The following is a 13,521-nucleotide window of genomic DNA, read 5'->3' as shown; positions in this document are numbered from 1 at the left end:
GCCCGTTATAAATGCGTAAGTTTCATTATCGTGTATACATTGTGGGCAATGATGTTTATCACTTATGAGTAAATCATTTCATAAACTAAATACATATACATAACTTTAACTTTATCCACTCTCAATTGTCATATTGAGTAATAAATGGACGACCCTCGCGGTTGGCGTACCAAATTATACGACTGGTATATCTGATGTTTTTTTCAGTAGATAGATGTTTTCTGTCTAAGTCTCAATCCACAAATGTACAGCTAAAAGACTTTCATAATGAAGTTAATATTTGTGGAGGAACTAAAGACATTCCTATTTACTAATTTTCTCCCCTTTTCAGGATGTGAACACTGCAGACACTGTCATATTCAATGCGATGGTAAGTTTTATTCAGACTTTAAACAAGATACAATATTCTTTAATTAATTGATAATGACTATTGTACAATTGATTATTAATAAATCTTTAAAACAAAGAGGCGTGTAACCATTATCCGGTTACAAACAAAACCTAGGGAAACACATCAACTATAAGAGGAAAACAACGAAACAATAGAACACTGAAGTGCAACAGAAACAAACGACAATTCAACATACATAGAAAAAAGTAAAATAACAATACTGAACTCCGAGGAAAATTCAAAACGGAAAGTCCCTAATCAAATGGCAAAATCAAATGATAAAACACATAAAACGAATGGACAACAACTGTCATATTCCTGACTTGGTACAGGCATTTTCAAATGTAGAAAATGGTGGATTGAATCTTGTTTTATAGCACTTAACCTCTCACTTGTATGACAATCGCATCAAATTCCATTTCATTTACAACGATGCGTGAACAAAACAGACATAATATTTAAAACTGTTATAATAAGGGTACTGCAGTCATCACCGTGTCCCAATCTCAATTAGACAACCAAAAAAAAAATATTTAACAAAGAAGCACACAAAAGCATCTATCAAGTTTAACAACCACATTCAAAGACGTCTGATCTGTAAATGTACTGATTGTGTCCTTATCCCGATTGTAACATTTTGACTGATTGTGAATGTGCATGATGATGCAGGCATAGCATGAGACGCTAAAACTATCGTTGCGCCAGGTATTGCTTCGTTTTGTGGTCATGCTCAGTTTGTGTCCGTTACCTTTATCAGTCAACGAGATATAAATATCGGTGACCTACTGTAGACGTAATTTATACAATAAAAATGGGCTAACTTATTAATCTTTTTACATACTTTATTTACACCCTTTGTATTTAAGTTCACACGAATGCACCGTTACCAGTCGTGACTGGTTCACCTATAACCACAAGTAAACCACATTCTAGTACATGTGACATTGTTGCAATTTTTGACGCTGTTGCCAGAAACCAGTTTGTCGAGAATGTGAATGCTACAACATGTCTGAATGGCAAGGGCCGCCATGGTAACGATGCTCTAGTTATGACACTGTGCAACGCTCCTGAGAGTGCTAGGTGGATCGAGGGAGAACAGGTATTCCACATGTATTAAACAAAATTGCAAATTATCGGTAAAATGAAAAGTAGTAAGTTTTACAATCTTAAGGTAGCACAATACAAAGATTTTATAACTCCAACTCCCAAGTTTTAAAACGCTGTAACTTTCTTAAAAATGCTTGAAAATTTATAAAAGTGGTAGTTTTGGATAGCTAACAGATTTTTCTTTCACCTTAATGCAATGTTAGTATTATGCAACAATTATGTAACCAATTATAATGTTAACTGTGTCTAAAATATTTTTCACCAAATTTCCACTTTCAAATGTAATTAGCTTCTGCATAAGTATCCCTAGAGGGTTGATTTTATTATATGTTGTTCCTATGGCAATTATCTACAAAAGGGTGTCTCAGATTTCAGATAGAATGAATAGAACAAATTTTACACCTAATTAACCATTATCTTCGTTTATGTGGTTAGGATGTTTACACTAATTAGAGATTTATGAGAGAATGGAATACTATAGAGACAATCTGAGACACGCTTTTGAAGCCCATAATGTGTTGATTAAGATTTCGTTAAAATTTTCTGTATAGTTAAAGAGATGATAGAGCTAAATTCATTGAAGTGAACTTACCCATATTTTGCCACTAATTACATAATAATTGATTACATAATGATTGCATAATAAAAATATTGCATCCATTTAAAAGATTGATCTTTTATCTCTTTATATATACCTCTTTTATTATTTTCTATGCATTTAAAAGAAAGTTACAGCATTTCAAAGGTTAGTGATTGGAAGTAAAAAAATCTTTGTATTGTGCTACCTTAAACAAGTCTTAGGTATAATTGAGAATGGAAATAGGTAATGTGTCAAAGAGAAAACAACCCGACCATAGAGAAGACAACAGCAGAAGGTCACCAACAGGTCTTCAATGCAGCGAGAAATTCCAGCACCCGGAGGCGTCCTTCAGCTGGCCCCTAAACAAATATATATACTAGTTCAGTGATAATGAACGCCATACTAAACTCCAAATTGTACACAAGAAACTAAAATTAAAAATAATACAAGACTAACAAAGGCCAGAGGCTCCTGACTTGGGACAGGCGCAAAAATCTCAACCCTCCTCCTATACCTCTAGCCAATGCAGAAAAGTAAACGCATAACAATACGCACATTAAAATTCAGTTCAAGAGAAGTCCGAGTCTGATGTCAGAAGATGTAACCAAAGAAAATAAACAAAATGACAATATTACATAAATAACATCAGACTACTAGCAGTTAACTGACATGCCAGCTCCAGACTTCAATTAAACTGATTGAAAGATTATGTCTTCATCATATGAATATCAGGCACAATCCGTCCCGTGAGGGGTTTAGTATCATACCATCATAACATATATAAGAAGAACATAACCCGTGTCATGCCAACAACTGGTTTTTAAATAAATGTGTTTAGTTCCGATGCTATACATGATTTGTGATAGCGAAATTCATATTTTTTGAATGAATACAAGTCGTTTTCTTAAATCAATCTTTATCACAGTACTCTCAATAGTTGTATTTTACCATAATTGTATTAAACACGCAAGACTTACTACTAGAAATTCTGCTGCGGTGCAAACAGAATAAAATATAAAATAAACAAAATAATATGACAAAATAAAACTAATCATTCTACTTTACTATAATCATGATAGTAACAACCAATAAATTGAATATAAGATATATGTGGATTCCTTTTGCAGTGTAACCTGCCTAGTCAGATACCTGAATATTCCAACATCCTGCTTAAACCGACACATTTTCATGGTCCCAAAATATGTCCACCCTTGCAGAAAAAACCTGAGTATTCCGACACCCTGCTGAATCCGACATTTTCTCCAAGTCCCCTAGTTAGTCGGTTTGAAAAGTTACACTGTACCAACAATAAGACCCTTGGATTAAGTGGCAAACTGCGTAAAGGCGAAATTATTGTTTGTGAACAAAAATCAACATAGATACTAGGATTAACAGTGTGCGTCTCATATACACAAGATTTTACAAGTTTTGCCAAGTACAGCCTAAGATAATCATTTCTTTAGGTAGAAAATGCTAAGCATTTTGAAAAATTCAAATGTTTGTAAATAGTTAATTTCAAATCAATATCAAATCGAAATCAGGTGGTTTTTTGTTTGTTTTTAGGTTTAATTAGTTTGGATGCAGCATTTTATTTCTTCATTCGTTATGATCATGATGACGAATTTTAAATGTCGGGTCAAATTTACAAATAAAAGAGGGACGAAATAAATAAAGTTTCATAAGAAGAGTTTTAAAGGTGGAACCAAACACCCTGACTAAAAATGATTTGACTCTTTAAATTTTCATAATACTTTGACAAAAGATCAACTTTGATCCTTTGACAAAACTCTAAAATTTCAAAAAACTTGAACCAAACCCTTTTTCGGAAAATTTCATTTGATATATAGCAGTTTGACAAACAGTGATTTTGATCATTGAAAACATAATATCATGAATATTTCCTGAACAAAACAACGTGATTAAAATGTTTAACTGATTTTAACAGAGTTATCTCCCTGTAGTGTTAGGTGACACCTTAAGATACATTTTTTTAAAACAAAACAAACAATGTTCTACTTATATTCAACTAACATCCAACATTTGCAATAAACTTGTATTCAAATTGATCCTTAGGTATACAGTAAAAAAGCACCAGAAACAGTAAAAAGTGATATTATTATAATGAATATACCAAACTTCGAGATTTTTTTTAAACGGAAAGCCATAAGCAAATGGCAAAATCAAAAGCTCAAACACATCAAACAAATGGATAACAACTTTCATATTCCTGACTTGGGACAGGGAATTTCTTATGAAGTCAATGCTGTCTCTCTTTTCATAGATAGTAACATATAATACACTAGAACACACCCGCGAAATCGCGGGCATTCAGAGCGTAGTATAAAGTATGTAAAGTGTTGTTGGAAGAATTTTGTAAAATATTGAATGACTGGAGAATTTTAGCAAATGTATCATGATTCATAGGTTATTGGTTATTGGTTAATGTTTTTTTTTATCTCTCCTCCTTCATTTCCAAAATTCCCAATTTTTTGGTTTTCTATCAATTTCAATATGAACATACATTTAGTATGTTATGAACATTTAAGTAAGGAACCTGTAATTCAGTGGTTTTCGTTTGTTTATGTGTTACATATTTGTTTTTCGTTCATTTTTTGTACATAAGTATGGCCGCTAGTTTTCTCGTTTGATTACTAATCGATTTATGGTGGTCAATTGATATAGTATGCAGACCCTCTCCATTTAATAAACTCTGTGACCGCAGTGGATAGTAAACTTGAAAATGATAGCAGATAGAATTTAAATACACTTTATTTGTAGTATATGTATGTTCAAAGTATACAGAAAAACGCAAACCGGAAGTCTAATCTGACTTAAAATTTCGTCCAATGACGGGACAATATCCGGATGCCTTTTTTCTCGTTTTTCTCCCAAAATAACTCAATCTGAATAATCATATAAATGGATGACAAATGTGACTATGCACTGTACCTATAGGACACAGAGGCGTGTTGATTAATTTATTGTGGAAAGAAGAGAAGCGACACCCAAAATGAGGTGTTCTCGTTTAATAGTATAGATTTAATTAATCAATAATTGTAGAACATGCTAGCAATTATTTCCGTTAATTTTTCGGTACACTATGTGTAGTATCTTTATTTTCATACGATCTTATATGGTACTATGATTATATGAATATGACATATTTCCTATTTCCATTCTCAATTTATTTAGATTTTGCCATTTGATGAGGGGCTTTCAGTTTCGAATTAACCGTAGAGTTCAGTATTTTCGTTATTTCACTTTTCACCTTAATGTTTCAATCAAGTTGGACATTAAAGTTTGAATGATTTTAAAATGATGTATATGTTTATCTACTTTATAAATGTCTTATTGTTTTTGTGCTTTTTTCAATAAACATGATTAAAAAATGTCAATTATATACTTTTACTATTACCAGGTTCTTTTTAGGGATGGCACATGCTCAGAATCAGCAAAACCATATACGCCAATATTTTACCATCAGGATAATGTTAGACTTGCAGGCATACTTATATCATGTAGCGGAAGTGAAATACGGGTAGGTTATTACATTGTTACACAAAACGTAATTTTCAACAGTTAAATATTAAATCAAAATGTACAACAAGTTACATATTGTTTGGAAACAAATACATGTAAATAAGATAATACATTATATCAATTTAAGCGAAAATAAGAATATTAAAATAGCTCATCAGATATACCAGGTTTATAAGTGTGTACGCCAGACGAAAGATTTTCTACAAACAGACTTGTCAGTGACGCTTGAATCCCATATAAAGAACGAATATATTCACCGAAAAAAAATGATGAAAATATATAGTTATCTCTCTTGATAACCATTTGCTTTGTGTTTCGATTCATCGAGCTGACAAACAATTTACAATCACAGAAAAAATCCAAAGCACCTTGCTTTATCTATAATAATAATTCCTCATTAAGTCAAAATGCGGCTTGGAACACTGAGCAAACAAATAATGCACGGAAAAAGTGTATTATTTGGCAAACTTACTTTTTGTTTATATTTAAAAACTTTTGTATTTTTGCTCCTCATTGAAAACATTCGAGTTCGATGCATTTCCGCCAAAAACTTGGTTTTAGTGAACATCATTCTTGCGAGGCATCGTCACTTCTGTTCCCATGTTGAGCAAGTGGTTGGAAAGCGATCATGCTATATTGCACAGAATAAACTGTATTTCTAGTTAATCCTGCACGATGACGATCACTAAGACTCTTGATGAACGTTACCAGTGCAGGGATATGGGCGAACCCTCTATCTGACAAATGACGTCATTAAGGCGTTCATAATTGACGCGTTGTTTTCCGGTGACCTACAAACTCGGAAGTGGTCTATTCATTTAATTCTAAATATAGCTGCTTTTAAAAATAAGACTTAGATTTTCGGAACATAATATATACTATCGAAATGTAACTTATTCAGCTCCAGCTAAACAATAAATAATTTCTACAGTAGTTTAAGAATGTTTTCGTTCAGGATTAGGAATGCTTGTCAAATTTCCGTACTCCTTGAGTTTTTCATACTATATAGGGTAAAAAATAAAATCACAAAAATACTGAATTTAGGAGAAAATTCAAAACGGAAAGTCTCTTATAAAATGGCAAAATCAAAGGCTTAAACACATCAAACAAATGAATAACTACTGTCATATTCCTGACTTGGGACAGGGTAAACAATTATCACCCGCCTTTCCTTTAATAGAAGACTTCAATAGCTCATGCAATGTCATTACCAAAATTTAATCAGATTCTAGATTTTTTTTACATACGTTTTGAAACCCAAATAATGTCAATGCTTGATTCAAGTTTAAAGTTTGAGTCAGCCTTTTCCCGCCATTTAAAAAAAGTCAAATACTGTTAAAAGGAGTTCCATAACCTACGATATTTTAAACTTATTTGTTTCTTAAATAATGCTCTCCTGACCTATGCATCATTTTTAAATTCTAGATTTTTTTAATTCGTACATCCTTAAACAAAATCAAATATCTTTATTTCAAATGCAAATGTTGATAAAACATGTATAGATGATGGGGTTTAAAAAAATATATCACATCAAATCCGAATAAAAGATGTTTTATTCGAAAAGATAGGGTACTGACTTGTCATACTTTTCGTCAGAAAAAAACAACAGTTGTAAGAACTACTAGTATAAATGGAGAATAATTGAACATCATTATATGTAATATGTAAACTTTACACCATAATCAATATCTAACCATTGTCTTTGTATTGTTGTTTAATTCAATCTATTTTATCGGGGTAAGTGGACTCATGTGGTATGGATGTGATACGCAATTACAGATGTTAAAAGTATGTTTTAAAATGTGACACGCACCTCCCATTTTATTGACGAGCTTTTGATAAAACAGCTCATGTTAAAGATCTAAAGAAATAAACAGTGAAAGAATTCCTACTTGGTGGCAACCCCGTTTCACACAGCGCTTCACTAAATAACCATAGATGAAAATTATCTTCGTCAAAGAAAAAAAATGGAGAGGACTTTTACCTTGAAAGATCAATAAATTAAACAATTGAAAATCTTATATTCTGGTTTCTACTTTAACCATATGTTTTTTTATTTGACAGTATTTCTATCAAAAATGTGATACAACTCCAGTGGTTTATGTGAATTCAAATGGCATCGAGAGGGTACATGTGTTAACATGGACTTAGAATAAAAGCAAAGTAGTACATACGTTCACGTTTATTGTATAAGAAACGATTGTATTGTTCTCGGTTATGCATTTCAGAATACCTTTTGAATAAATAGCGGGAATAACAGTGCTCATATATAATGAACTCTCTGATAACGAATGTAGTACTCCACATATCAATTCAGACTCGGCGAAATTTTCATGACATTGTAACATCATTATGTTTTGAGGACGTGTTTTTAAAGAAACAAACGACATTCCCATGGGTACAATAAAATAGGAATTGCTTAGAAAGATAGAAAAAGGAGTCAGCAGTATCCTTTTTACTAAAATTTCCGCTATCTTGACTTAAAACTTGACAATGAGGGTCGGTTGGAAACAGAAATCAGTTGTTAACTTTCATTTTCTATGTAGCAAAATACAAGCAGCCAACATAATATATACAGAGTATCTAAGGGCTTGTATTTTCTATCATGGTTTCTTTGGTAGATGGTTGCTGTTCACAAGGAAGCTAACAATTCAAAGTGTTGAAGTTGATATCATTCCTTTGTAAGTTTGATGGACGCTTTCACGAGTAGGTTGAGCGTTATAGGATATCGGTTTCACAGATATAACGGATATGTTCAAAATATCGTTACTAATTTCCCGTCTCCTTTTCCCGAATGTGACCTACCGATCAAAAATAATTGCCTGGTTTCTATTGCCATGAGCAACAAGACGGGTGCCACATAAACACAGGATCAGATTACCCTTCCGGAGCACATGAGATTACCCCAGTATTTAGTAGGATTGCTGTTGCTCAGACCATATTTTTCTGTGTTTTGTGAACTATTGTTTGTCTTTGTTTTTTTCGTATTTAGCCATGGCGTTGTAAGTTTGTTTTTGAGTTTGAATGTCCCTCTGGTATCTTTCAACCATTTTTTTTTAATAAAACACACTCAGTAAATATATTATATCAAACAACTAACTTATCTAGGATCAAGAAAAAATGTCTTGTGTATATCCGAACACAGGTCAACAATTACTGGTTGAACCAGTTTTGTGGAAAATATATATAAATGGAAAGGTCTGTAAACAGTATGTATTTTCAAAAGGTAACAAAAAAAAATTCTTTCTATTTACAAATCTAGTAATTCTTAAGTAAAACGAAAATTGCATGAAAAGCAATCATTGTAGCATATTTTCTCCAAGCTAGATTTTTTTTAGTAATTTTAGATTAAATAAATATTATCAAAATACAAAAATGTCTATAATCGTTTGACAACTTTTTCCGTTGGATTCCAAATTTTGCAGCATGTTTGTCCTTTAAAACTAAAACTTTTTCAAGCAGACAACAGATTCCACGGCAAAATATTATCTTGTGTGTAATTTACAGATTCAATATGTGGATGCAATATCAGTGTATGTAAAGTGCGGATCCTAAAATACCATTTTCACTGTATATGCCATGCATTTCTGATGTAGAATGGTAAATAAACAGACGAAAAAAATATGATTTTAGAATAAAATAAAGAAAATTGTTCACATGTATTATATTTAGTAATAAATAATACAAGTTATACAAAATAAGAGATGGGAACGGGTTTTTATCGCGCCGAGAGCCATCCATACGTGAAATATATACCGAAATAGGTGAATATTTAGGACGTTATACAAACAAATCGTGCAGGTGATTAAAAACTAGCAGGAAAGACGTAGTTGCAAAAAAAATATTCATTACAACACAAGTATTAATGTTGTATGACGTAGAATAGCTTTTGTTATTCAGTTTGTCCATATTGTATTGAATTCCACTATCATGCTATCTTTATGCGAGTCATGTTTACTGTTGAATAATGATACTTTACTTTCATTTTCACTGTAGAGCGATTCATTAGTATTGTATATGCGGTGCATTTTCACTGTATGAATTTTATTAATTTTTATGCATTAAATTCAAAATTCAGCCGATTTGCTCAAACAATAATTAAAGTAAGAAAAGGATTTGATAGTGTTGACTTTGAGATGAAAAGTTTGATTAAACACTCCAATAAATTCAATAGAATTAATATTTATTTCAAATAAAACACATCGTTGTCATTATATAACAATATGTGGATCATTTCAGAGTTGAAAGTGTTTTTAGATTAATGCAAAATATTTTCAAATGCATGCCAATTTGATAAAATTCATGTTTCTGCAGTAGTCATTATACGCATATGCAAACAAATTTTATCATTGGATTTCGAGTATGGGTCTATTTACCAATCAGAAGAAGCATGTCATAGAATTTTTTATAATTCATCAGAATCTTTATTTAAAGTGTAGTTATCTTTATCCAATGCATTGAAACTTCATCACTGATTTCATCACCAATTTCAATGAGGTTTTGAAGTAATATTTTTTTATTTTGGGTCCGGTTTTAAATTGGCCCACAGGGTCCAAATTAAAATTTGAGGTTCTTTGGTAGGCTGAATCCATACATGATTGTGTTTATCATTATTGTTTTAATTTTTGGCCCATTTAACAAGTTTGTGGGGTCCAAACTAAATTCTTTTGGATTTCATCAACAGTTGAATATTTGGTTTTTTTTGGAATACTGAATCTTACCGTGTTATTATATTTTGAATTTTGTTTTTTTTGGGCCAAGTTATTGAAATGGTCCACACTGAGGCCCAAAGGGTCCGAAATTCAACAATTTTTTTTTATTTCATCAAAACTAAGTCTAGCTTGAATGTTGTGTACATACTTACATGTACCACAAACGAGGGATGAAAAATACCAAAGGGACAGTCAAACTCATAAATCTAAAACAAACTGACAACACCATGGCTAAAAATGAAAAAGACAAACACACAACAGCACACACTACACAACATAGAAAACTAAAGAATAAACAACACGAACCCCACCAAACTGTTCAGGGTTCGACCTCTGTGGTAGTACAATTTTAGAGAGGTCCATACACTGGAACACAAGATATTATCTGGAAACTAGAAAAATGTTTGTTTTGTCATTTCTTTTGCCCCTAATTTCTGCATGTTTGGGGCAATTATCCCCGAACCAAATCCCAATCTTCCCTTTGTGACATTGTGGTTTGTCGTACAATGCGAAAAAGATCCAAAAACGTACACACAAGTAATTATCCGGAAACTACAAACATGATTGTTTTTTGTCCCTTTTTGTTCCTTCATTCCTAAACTGTTAGTACCATTACCCCAAAATGAATCCTAACATTCTACTTGTGGTATTGAACACTGTGGTACAATTTCAGAACAATAAAAATTCGTATACACAAGTAATTATCCTGAAACTAAAAACATGCTTCTTGTATGCCCCTTTTTCGTAAACGGTTGGAACCATCATCCCCAACATTATCCCAACTTTCTTTTTGTGGTATTGAATCTTCTTTAAAATTTATATAGATCCATTCACTTAAATTAAAGTTGTCCGGAAACCAAATGGGTCTTCGGACGACGCAGACGATAACGACATCATAGCAATATACGAACCGAAAAAAAAACATTGCGGGGAAACATGGCAATACAGTTCACACATGTCAATACTGTGGGAAAACGTATAAATGGCCAGCCAGTTTCTATAGACACAAGTTATAAATATATATAAATATTAAAGTAATCAAATTAGTTTTTCATTTGTTGCAAGTCTAATTATTACATTAATCTACAATAAAAATTCATCGCATTTTCGAAAATTCTACATCAGAAATGAATGCCATACAGTGATAATTCATCGCATCTATAGTGAAAATGGATCGCTTTTAATAACTGATATTCTATGTTATGTTGCTTTTATAACACATATATGAACTTTAATACTGTTATTATACATTAAAAAGACACATCATAATGAAAATATGTTAAAATTTAGTTTCAAATCAATTATTTTGGTATTTTCAAAACGTAAACAAATAAAGTTTTCCCGTGATCCTTTATTCTACAATGAACATACTCGCATACAACAGTGAAAATGAACTGACTGGATTCGCACTTTATATACACTGAATATGATTTTGAGTAATTTACTGATTATATACGATAGGGATGCATTTCACGTGGATTGTGTAATACTTAAAAGTCGTTGAATACAAAAACAATAGATAGAGTTTGAATTCACAAAGTATAATATTAATTTAAGTTGTTATTGAATAAATGGTAAAACCATTAATTTAGGCTATTTCGTGGGGACCAGTTTTTATGGTGGAGAATCCTGAATTCCCGTAGAAAACCACCGACTTTCGATAGGAAAACTGACAATTACCATTACAAAGTATGTATAAATAACATCTTTATATGCATTTCTCGTTATATATATAAATTGTCCCAATATCTCTGACTGTTTGTTCATAATGGTATTGTAGCGGGCAGGGGCTTGAAATGCTTAGACCCAAAAGTTTTTACTCTAAGTTTATGAGTAGTTTGTAAATAACAAAGTCAGTATGACAAGATATGAGCTGGTCAGTATAGGCATTTGCTAAAAGTCATGTAAATAAGTTTCTATATTTTATTCATTTCAAGAATCATGTATTTTCATTTGTATTCAAGATATGACAAGAATCTATTCAGTATAATACACGTAGTAATTTATCTCTACACTAAAGAGATATTTTCTTATTTATCTCTACACTCAAGAGATATTTATTAATTTATCTCTACACTCAAGAGATAATATGTTGGTGTGTCAGAAAAATACATAAAAAGGCTGAGTTTTGCTATCTAAGAACATAAATTACTTAAGAGAAAATCCTAACTTCAAGTGAATTTAATCAGAATACCTCTTTCTGACATTTTTGTATATAGTTGTAACTGATACCTCACCAGTTACATAAAAAATGTTTGTTATTATTAGTTGTATTCAGAACCTTTCCTGAATAACTAACAATGAAATACAGTTTATACCATACATAAACTGTATTGTTTATTATAATTTCCAGACCTTTAGGAAATTATCCCTTAATTGCCAAATGTTTTCCTATTTAATCCTATTTATTACAAAAAGACAAACGTTAACAATAAACATGAACTTCAATGAACAATTTCAATAATCCTAACTTTAAAAGATAAACTAGTAATAAAGCTTTGCCAGCAATGATAATATAATTTACCCAAAAGATATTCTAAACAATTTTAAATAACTTTAAATATACCAAAAGAATAAAATACTTAAAGCAAATGATCAAAACTATAGAAGTCCGGCTCCAAAGAGTCCGCTAAAATGAAATATTTCTTTTAAACTTTAAAAACGCTAAATTTACTTATTTTCCTTTACAATTTAACCTTTAAAAAATGAAGTTTCTAAGAAAAATTAACCATTTTGAATAAAATAAATAACGAGCAAATAAAATACTAACTGTAATAAACAAAAGTTTAAGCAGAACTGACTAACAGGTGTCGAATTACGTCAATGTTGGATCGTTGGCAAAGTTGGAAAATTGTCAGATTGTTGGATCGCGCGCTTGCCGTCCAACTAAATATTTGAATTCTAAAATAAATTACAAAAACTATAAGCAGAGTATAATTATATGACTCAATTCAACACAGGTACCAAAATATTGATATTGTATTATTGAAATGTGCTGTTAAAATATTTCCAACCATTTAGATCGATTTAAAAGTGTTTCTCTTCATGCATATCAAATCCTGCTTGTATATGTTTGACCTTACTTTTGATCTTTTTCTGGATCATCAACTCTCCAATGTTAGGATCTAAAGAGACATTTAGTGTTCGAATTAACCACTAGTTCAGTAATAGTGGTGTCATCAATGTGACTA

The 13,521-nt window shown here is 31.5% G+C and overlaps 1 protein-coding gene across 1 annotated transcript; it reads left to right on the top strand.

Moving 5' to 3' along the window:
- The first annotated feature begins 267 nt into the window (after nucleotides 1–267).
- LOC139504038 (uncharacterized) lies at nucleotides 268–7,789 on the top strand. Its single transcript, XM_071294094.1, has 4 exons — nucleotides 268–370; nucleotides 1,258–1,490; nucleotides 5,497–5,616; nucleotides 7,683–7,789. Exons 1-4 carry the CDS (start codon nucleotides 268–270, stop codon nucleotides 7,767–7,769), a joined length of 543 nt encoding a protein of 180 aa, XP_071150195.1. The 3' UTR covers nucleotides 7,770–7,789.
- Nucleotides 7,790–13,521: the final 5,732 nt, after the last annotated feature.

This window comes from Mytilus edulis, chromosome 14 (genome assembly GCF_963676685.1).
Source record: "Mytilus edulis chromosome 14, xbMytEdul2.2, whole genome shotgun sequence".
Classification (NCBI taxonomy): Eukaryota; Metazoa; Mollusca; class Bivalvia; order Mytilida; family Mytilidae; genus Mytilus; species Mytilus edulis.
This window is presented reverse-complemented; position numbering and strand designations above follow the sequence as displayed.

What these genes read in the sequence shown, in the direction of transcription:
- LOC139504038 (XM_071294094.1), top strand. Translation starts at nt 268, where the DNA reads ATGAAGTTAATATTTGTGGAGGAACTAAAGACATTCCTATTTACTAAT. An exon ending in GGTGGATCGAGGGAGAACAG is followed by an intron (nt 1,491 to 5,496) that starts GTATTCCACATG and finishes TACTATTACCAG; the next exon opens with GTTCTTTTTAGGGATGGCAC. An exon ending in GTAGCGGAAGTGAAATACGG is followed by an intron (nt 5,617 to 7,682) that starts GTAGGTTATTAC and finishes TTTATTTGACAG; the next exon opens with TATTTCTATCAAAAATGTGA.